Source organism: Athene noctua, chromosome 1 (genome assembly GCF_965140245.1).
Source record: "Athene noctua chromosome 1, bAthNoc1.hap1.1, whole genome shotgun sequence".
NCBI classification, from domain to species: domain Eukaryota; kingdom Metazoa; phylum Chordata; class Aves; order Strigiformes; family Strigidae; genus Athene; species Athene noctua.
Genome location: NC_134037.1, coordinates 24,329,007 through 24,337,876, shown reverse-complemented (window position 1 = coordinate 24,337,876; position 8,870 = coordinate 24,329,007). Strand labels below are relative to the sequence as shown.

The following is an 8,870-nucleotide window of genomic DNA, read 5'->3' as shown; positions in this document are numbered from 1 at the left end:
CATCCATCAGGCTGCAGGGTGCGTGGGATTTGGATTTAAAGTGCTCATCAGGTGAAGAACCAAAGTGCTCGAGTATAATTAAATAGCTGTTCTGCCTATGGCTAAATACATTGCATTTGTTAAAGCAGGTAAACAGGGAATGCAGTAGTTGGGGCTGTTTGTCTCACTGGGTTCAGACTGTTTTGACCTAAAGTAGTGTTCAAACCTTGGAATCGGGGGATGCAGGTTACGCATCTTATTGCGTCTTCACCTGAAGACTTCTAAGTGCTGGGTTGCTCAGTTGGCTCTGGAAGGTAGGTGAAGTGGAATAATTGTGTCTTAATTTGTTTTAAATTAAAGCCTCTTGACTGTGGTAGTTACCACTTCTCTCTTCTGACAATGTGAGGCTTGAAAATATATTATTTTCCTTATATTCCATGGCTGGAAATCACTTATTTCTTGAGTCGTCTTTTTTTTTTTTTTTTTTTTTTTAATGTCTGAAGCAAGCAAGAAGCTTATTCTTGCCATAAATGATACTGCATAGAAAAATAGTTCTAAAAAAAAAATACAACTGTAAACCACAGTTCACCTTTACCTTAACATAACCATTTAAACTTAGATATACTTACCACTCACATTCATATTTCTTAAACTGTTTACAACATCACAACTGGCATTTTAAACAAGCAAGATTTTTTTTTTTCTCAAGGATACCCTGGAAACTCAATTGATATAACATTTTGAGAGTTTGAAATATTACATGTAGCATAGCTCTTGAAATGAAAGAGAGAAGGTTTATAAAATAAATGTTAACACGTAAAAGAACTGTTAAAAATGCAATGAGTGTTCCAAAGGAGCGAGTATAACTTTTTCTTTACACATCTTGCTACAGAAGATCTAACTTTTTAAGGCTTCCGTTTTCCTTTCACCCATCACTCAAGTCCTCTTGCATTATAATTTTGCTTAGGTTTCAGAGTGTTGTTATACTGCTAACAGCAAACGTTTCTCAGTGGGCATTCCCACCACCACCACCACCAAACTTGTATGCTTCTTGGTTTCTGATGAACTTTGGAGTTTTAGTGGCTGGATATCCCTGTTCATCTCCAGAAACTTGACATGACATGAGAGGCCTAATGTTATTTTGCAGTAACAAAGATGAGAAGAGTGGCAGAGCACATGGGTAAATGTGTTAGCTGGGTTCTAGGAAAAGAAACTGGAGGTCAGAGAGATAAATGGGTTCTTTCTTTCCTGCTCTTTACATTTGTAGCACCTTCTACTTGGATTAGCTAATGCCTCTAGTGAATGGTGAGATGCACCCATTTATAGTTTGTTATTCTTATCCCTAATTATCACACATTTTATAAAAATATAAATAACAAAAAAGTAAGCTGGGTTCCATCTCAAGAGGTGTTTCTTGTTGTCCTCTGAGAATATATTGGATAAGTCAGGTCTCGACAAGCCCTATCCATTGTAGCTGATTGTAAGTCAGACAATAAATACAAAAAGAAGTCGTTCTTGCGGTGAGCTCAGCAAATTCTGAGGAAATCAAAAGCATTCCACTGTGCTTATGGCACAAAGAACACAACAGCAAGGGCATATTTAGTGGAGAGAATGAGACAAAAATTACCAGGTAAGTGACAAACTGTACAAGCATTTTGTTTAAAAAAGGAACTCTGCAGCATTCTGTCTTTAAAGCCGGGTTTGAGCCTCTGGTATATATATCTCGATGCTGTCTGCACGCTCTGTGGCTGAATTCTGCCGGAAAGAGGCTGCTCTCTTGGCAGCCATTAGCCGTCTTCTAGCTTCTTGTCGCTGTCTGTCGGGTAGGTCCAGAGATTTTTCTCTTGTGATAGGGAATTTTCCTTTTGGGGGCTTCTTTGGTACAGGAGGAGGAACCTTTCTTTCTTCCTGCAATAGGGTATTAAAATGGAGGGTGAACTGTGTGTGGAAGGTACCATTAGCAGAGCATGCAGATCGAAGACATGAAATGCAAAATACTGGTTACATACATCAAGCATGCTCAATTTGTGCTCTCCAATCAGCTGACTAATGGATTACATGAACAGCTATCCACACTAGGGACACTGACAAAACCCTGTTGTTCCAGCAACCATTACAAATTCTGCAGTCCTATGCCTTAAAAAAGACTACACTTCCTTCTACTGTCCTTGCAGGTATCCTGCACATGCAATCTGCGTACCTCACTTTCATATGAATTTGTTTAATTTTAGTTGACACATTATTACATTCATTATAAACAGGAACACACACTGGCTCTCCAATAAGAATTCAGCGCATCTGTGTAGTCTGATCAAGTGAAAAGACTGTCTAAGATTAGCAGGACAGGATTTTTAATTAAATTAATCGTACTGACTTTAGGCTCAGCTGGATATGAGATAGCAGCTGTGTATATATGTCTATTAGTTTAGTCTCCTCCACGAATTGCTAAATGCAAGCACCAGCCAGAGAGGGAACATAGGGCTAATTGTTCTGCTTGCCAGCCTGGATCATGTTAAAGAAAATTATATTGAAGAATTATCAAATTATAAAGTGAGAGTTGGTAGATTTTGGTACCAAAGTGGCTGTAAATTGATCTCCAGGTTTTAAATCAAGAATTGTTTTGAAGTATGAAATTGATGTTTTACTCCATTTAGAGTCCGTGAAATATCATATAAGCGCCTTAAAAAGCTAATGTAGAATCATGGAATCATACAACAGCGTAGGTTGGAAGGGGCCTCTGGAGGCGATCTTGTACAACCACCACTCAAAGCTCACTTGAAATTAGATGAAACTTTGAAGTTAAACCAGGTTTTTCAACATCATATATAATACTGGACTGAATCTCCTCAGAGACTCCACAACTTCATATTAATAGTATGGTTATTATGATCAGTTTTTCTGATTTATCACTTCTTAAAGTAATAGTAGTAATAGTCCAGAGTATGGGCTGTTCCTTATGGAGAACACAGTTAATCTGATGCACAGCAGGATTCAAATAATATAAAAATTGAATTGATGCACCTATGGTTTACAGACTTTTCATTGATTGGTCTTTTTTTAAAGCAAATTCTGAGTCTACTACCAAAATACATTAGCCAAGACTAAATAACTAAGGTTATTTAAGAACATAGTTTTACATTCTCAATTCAACAGGAACAGTGCAGCAGCCTAAGCTGCTCTTCCCTATGACAACCAGCTCTTCCAGTCTTTATTTTCTCTATTTCCTGTTTTCAGCCAGGAACATAAGGGCTCCATTCCTGTTGTCCCCTATTTTTGTTTTTTCTTACTTTTAGTTATTTCTCTCTTAGGAACATCACTGTTGCTGTCACTATAATAATTTCTTACTTCCAGTTGTCACTAGTAAGCAAGAGTTGCAAACTCACCATCCACCAACCAGTTGGCTGAAAATTAAAATCCAAGAGGAGCATGAAGAAATGAAAGAGTTGTCAAAATGCCTCCTAATTCCTCCCAAACCAAACAGTACTGACTCAAACCAAATGCTGTCTTCATCTGACTGATACAATAATCAGCAAGGATAGTGAGGTAATTAAAGTGAGGGATGAAGCTCTATCAATGGAAAAGGCAGTTTTAGAATTACACTGCTTTTGTGGGCAATTTGCTGCCTTTGGTTTGCAAGCATGGTGGCTGGGGTGCCTCCCAGGTGGTGGAGTTGCACGGCAGAGGTGCAGGCAGTTTGCCAGAAGTACGCTTTGTCCCCCAAACTTTCGTGGGCCAAGCTTTAGTTTGACCTGCACTATATTTCGCCACATGCTTTTATCTCGCTCCTGTTCTAGTATCAGTTGTGTTGTGCGGGCAGGATTAAACACTGTAGTGCTCAGGTCTGAGCTGCCCCAAATGTAGCAGAGTGCTCAGTTTACCTTGACTGAATTCATGGGCTCAGTCTGAATTAATCAGAACATATTTCAGTTCTAGCCTCTAGATTGCGAATCCAAATAATTTGAACAAAAGTGTTTTGGAGTGGGCAAATTTAGCAAAATCCATTTTATTTGTTATACAATTCAGGTCAACATTGTTAAAAATAAAAAATACACATCTGATGAAGATTTCTGTGTATAAATTGGGCCATGACAATTAGATACTTTCTAGGGTTAGAAACCTATCGTGTTTCACTATTGTATTTAACACAAGGAGACTACAGGAGTACAAATGGGGAGTAAATGGTATTGTCCGTGGTCTGCTTACCTTCCTTTCAGGTGATTCTATTATTTTCCATTCATTGAGTTTCAACTGGTGCAGTTCATCAAACTTCATGCTGACGTCTTCAATTGAGAGCTGCAATAAGTCCCAGAAACCTGCTAGGTCCTGGGAAGTTGGTCTCGGCATGGCACTCGGGTCCTGTCATGAACAGAGGAGAGAATGTGAATAGACTAGGAGGCTTTAAACAACGTGCTTTGAGGTGGGAAAGGCAGCATGCCAGATTACATTGCTGCAGTGCTGCTAAAGCTATGTGTGCTTTACAGCTGGCACCTGTGACTGAAAAGTTTTGCCTTCTACACCACCCAAACATGGATGAGTTGGATGTCATATGCGAGCCTTCCTGAATGTGTGTGGCATGAGAAGTTCCTTACCATCATATGCTGTGCTGACCTGCATTTCTAAAAAGGAACAAACAGACTCTGCATGATGTTATTAAAGGGAAGGAGAATATAATTCATATTCTAGCCAGCCTGAAATATTTATGGTTAATAACTGCATTCATGATAGCTGATTAGAAGGCAAAACAACATCACTAAGATGTTGTCAACTTATGCTGAATTTGATGTTTACGTTGTTTTGTATTTTCAAATGTATACATAAGGTATAGACTTTTGATGGGAATGGTAAGATTTTGTTCTCCAGGGAGTCGAATCATGCTCAGAAACTAGGAAAGCACTATTCCCAGGTACTCAATTAAATGGTGCTATGTGCACAAGACTTATTGGAGCAAACATTGATGGTAAAAATTAGCAGGATGACCCTCCATTTGACTATTCATCTGATGTCAACGCTGGATACAACTTACATTAGAAGGTGGTATGCAGACTCTTAACCCTATGCTCTATGAGCATCGGTACTAGTTCAAGCAGACAGCTTTGTCACTTCAATGAAACAGGGCTTAATTGATAACAACTCTGTGAAGATGATGGAGAAAGGTCTCTTCCCTCCCAGAGCAGGAGGAAGCCATTAAGATGGCTTACAGAATGGAGCTGGAAGAGGTGGGAGTCAAAACCAGGCCAAAGGGACTCTGGAGCTCCCCTTCCTTGGCAAAAGCTGTAATAACGAGTTTACTATGTTAGAAACACTGGTATTATTTCTAAAGAAAGTCTCTGTGCCCCATTTTTACAAATCTAGTGGACAAAGGCATTTTAGATATTAAACATGTCCCCACATAGTTGCCTAAAAGCTGGGACATAAGTCAGCATTTCTATGTAATTTGTCCCTTGAATTACACATTTCTGGGGGTCTTAAACTAGGAATTGCTACTTGAACTTGGGTTTGCAGATGCCACTGTGGGAGCTGAATGCCTAGAGCTGGGCATGACAACATGCAGTGTCTCCCATACCTAAACCCCTTTGGGAAACTGAGCCAAGAACCAGCCTAAAAGCCTATCCACTTGGCAGTTTTCTTCACTAGAAGAAAGTCTCCTTTACATAGGGAGCTTTGGGGACTTAACAGAACTGGCCATATAGATTATTTCAGACTTCTGGGAATCATGATACAAGTCCAGATTAGTGTTCACTGAAAACTACTTAATTGGGTAGATCCCAATTTATTTCAAACCAATTTATGTCAGTGGTATTAGCTACTCTACAGAGATCAATATCTCAGGCTTCAGGAACCGACCCCTTGTGTGAAATTTGTCAGGACAGTCCCACAGCAATATATCTTATATTGCAATCTGTTCTCTCCAGCCTGGTCTCCTCAGTGCCTCTCCCCAGTTTCTCTGGGGAGAAGAGAAACTGTTCCCTCTAAACGGCGATAAATTGATGCTACTCATTGAAATGCCACTGCCTTCTGAATCAAGGCTAATTGCTCTTCTGAACCTTTGTGCACCCCACTCTGGTCATCGTGTTTGGGAAGCCTCCAGTGCGGGTGCTTTCAGCGGAGTGTGCGGTGCATTGGCTGGACACAAGAGGGCTGCCTCCCGCTGCATCACTGAAGGTTCCATAGTCCACAAATAAGTGTTGGAACAAAGGATTGCTATTAGACCTAAGTTTTGAAAAGATTGGCTTAAACCTGTTTCTTCTCAGAAGCTGCTCATTTATTTGTATCTTATTTGGAATTCAGCTCTGCAGGCCTCCCTGAAGGAAGCCTAAACCATGCAAAAAGTACCTAGCCGGTGTTTGAGCTGCTCTAGTTTTGCCTGTAACCATGATATACTGAGCCATCATCTCACAAGCTGAGCAGGATCTATGCTGACTAAAGAGTATGGAGGAGGACACTTCAAAGAAAAAACAGGGTGTTACAAGAGAGAATGTGAATAATGCAGAAGGAAGTACTTATTAATCAGTGATGGATTTTTTTCTAGCAGTTAGTGGGAACAGTACACTGTAGGAGATAGCCAGCCAGATTCTTTAAAAAAAACTTCATTGAAGTTTATATTTTTATTAATTTATTCTAAGTGAGAGTCTTTGATAAGAGATCTTAACCCACAGTATAATCAAATGTGTCCCTTAAAGTTCCCCCAACCCTTTAGAAAAGTCCATAGGAGGTGAATTTCCTAGTTACAGTTCAGTTTGGGTAAGTATGTTCCTCTTCCAAAAACCCTTGCTGCATTTTGAATTGGCAGAAGTAAATGCCATTGTTCTTTGTCCTACATTTATGCTTATTGCTGTTGAACACTGTTAGAAAAACTGCCGTATGGTAGCCCTGTAAGTGCTACATGTTTTTGAGTGGGGGAACGCACTATCTGGCTGCTATCTGTCAGCATTCCCGTGGGGCACCGAGATGCTGCCTTAAGAGCATATGGTAAGCCTGCTGTGGATATGCACTAAGTGACTATTTAGCAACAAACTCTATCGTTAGGCATAGGAAGAAAAGCCTCAAAACATGAATGAGGTAAAAGTTCTGCAGTTGCTGCTTTCTGCAGAGCCCATTGCTGATTTAATGAAGCTGAAGAATATTCAGAGCCTAAGTCTTCAGGGTGGGATAAAGCTGCTATTATGAAGTTCAAAGGTTTATTCTCCAAATAAGAAGGAGAGAAATAAAATCTTGACAGTTTTTTGGTCATGGTGTCTGCAAAACTGCAGATTTCTCCTTGTGCTCCTATTGCTTTTGCAATAATGAATTGTTCACACTTCCAAACAGCTGACGGCTGTGCTGAGCAGGAGCTGTGCTTGTTATTACAGTAATGCTCTCAAGCACAAGTGCTGGACCCACTTGAGGATAAATGAAGTGGCTCTCCAAATCTTAGTTTGCATAGCTTAATCAATCAGGTAATGGAGAGCACTTTCAAATTTGCAGTGAGAAACTTTTAGACATTGATGAAGATTTCCTCCTTTTGCTACGAAACAAATGACTAGATAGAGAGTACACATGATGTATTTGATACTACAAATGTGGTCAACTCCTGCTTGCCTGACTTTGCATATTTCCTCTGTCATTCTGTAACAGCTATTAAAATTCTTGTTTTGACAGAGTCTTTGAAGTGGATAATTGGATTCTTTCCTAATGAGGACCATATATCTTATCATTTTCTATCAGAAGGTAGGACATTTTTGGCATGACTTTCTCAGTAATATTTGATCGCAGTTTCAGGAATTCTGGATGTTTAACTTTATGGATGGAAAGTAGCAAGTAGGTCTCTGCAGAATTAATGGCTTGCCTTAAAAACTTATGTGGCAAATACTAACAAGTAAAGAAATGTATCTAACCAGACATATAGGTCATGTCTGCTGTCATGCATGCAACAGAACTCATCACCTTTGATATATGAGGTGTAAGGGCAGTCGAAAGGTGAAAGTTACACTTGATTTTTGAGTGAGCCACAGAAAGGTGTTCTACCACTAACTGTAGCTAGAAGAATTATGTTCTTCTGTTGATTAGTACTATCTTGCCACTGTGTTTGTATCACTGATGGCTGCTGTCATATTAATGAAGATAACATTTAGAACTGAATTAGTCTATAATGAACTTCCAGAACAACAGCAGTAACTCTCATAGGTAATATATTGCATCTGTTCCTTTAGCCCTAGGACATCTTACATATAATTGGCAATGCAAATTATGAAACTCAATTTTAGGAACATTATGTGTATTTCCATTTCCAAGAGCAGTCCTATTTTCAGGTAGGTAGAAAGCTGGATCACGTATTCTCCACTATTCTGCAATTTTACTATTCTCCACTTACTGTAATGTAAAAAATTTCTCCTTTCTTACCAGAAATATAGTTACTATTTTAGGGTATTACAAAAATAAGCCATAATATTATGTCTCAGAAAACTTGCATTTGTTCCCTTCTAATTTTTTTTTCTTTAATAAAGATAGAAAAAGAAGAAAAGACAAAACACAGCCAGACTGAAATCGCTGAAATTACATGTTTGCTTTGACAAAAAAAATGTACTAACACCATACTTAAGGATTAAGTTAAAAAGAAAAAGGAGCAGTAAGACAAAACGTGAGACATAAAAATGACATTTCAGAACGCTACTCTTTGGGTTCGCTACACTTGTTTTTGTGGTTGCCTTTGAAGTAAAATATTAAATTCTAAAATTCAAAGTTATGTTTTGTGTAATATCTATGGATGAATATCCTCAAACTCTTCAGGAATGACCAGATATGTTGACTTACCAGATTTTGCTGACAAAGCCAATAAAATTGCTGGAATTTCTGAGACATGAGGAGCTGAGCACTTCCAACAGCACTTCGGATCTTACCTAGGACTAAGCATA

General features: G+C 38.9%; 1 protein-coding gene across 1 annotated transcript in view; it reads right to left on the bottom strand.

The window, feature by feature from the left end:
• Positions 1–701: 701 nt before the first annotated feature.
• DLGAP2 (DLG associated protein 2) overlaps positions 702–8,870 on the bottom strand; it is an 84,708-nt gene continuing 76,539 nt past the window's right edge. Inside the window, exons 8-10 of the mRNA XM_074922347.1 lie at positions 8,770–8,861; positions 4,183–4,335; positions 702–1,887 (exon numbers count right to left, since the gene is read on the bottom strand). Of these exons, the coding sequence (XP_074778448.1) occupies positions 1,669–1,887; positions 4,183–4,335; positions 8,770–8,861 (464 nt within the window). The 3' untranslated portion in view covers positions 702–1,668. The remainder of the gene's footprint in view (positions 1,888–4,182; positions 4,336–8,769; positions 8,862–8,870) is intronic.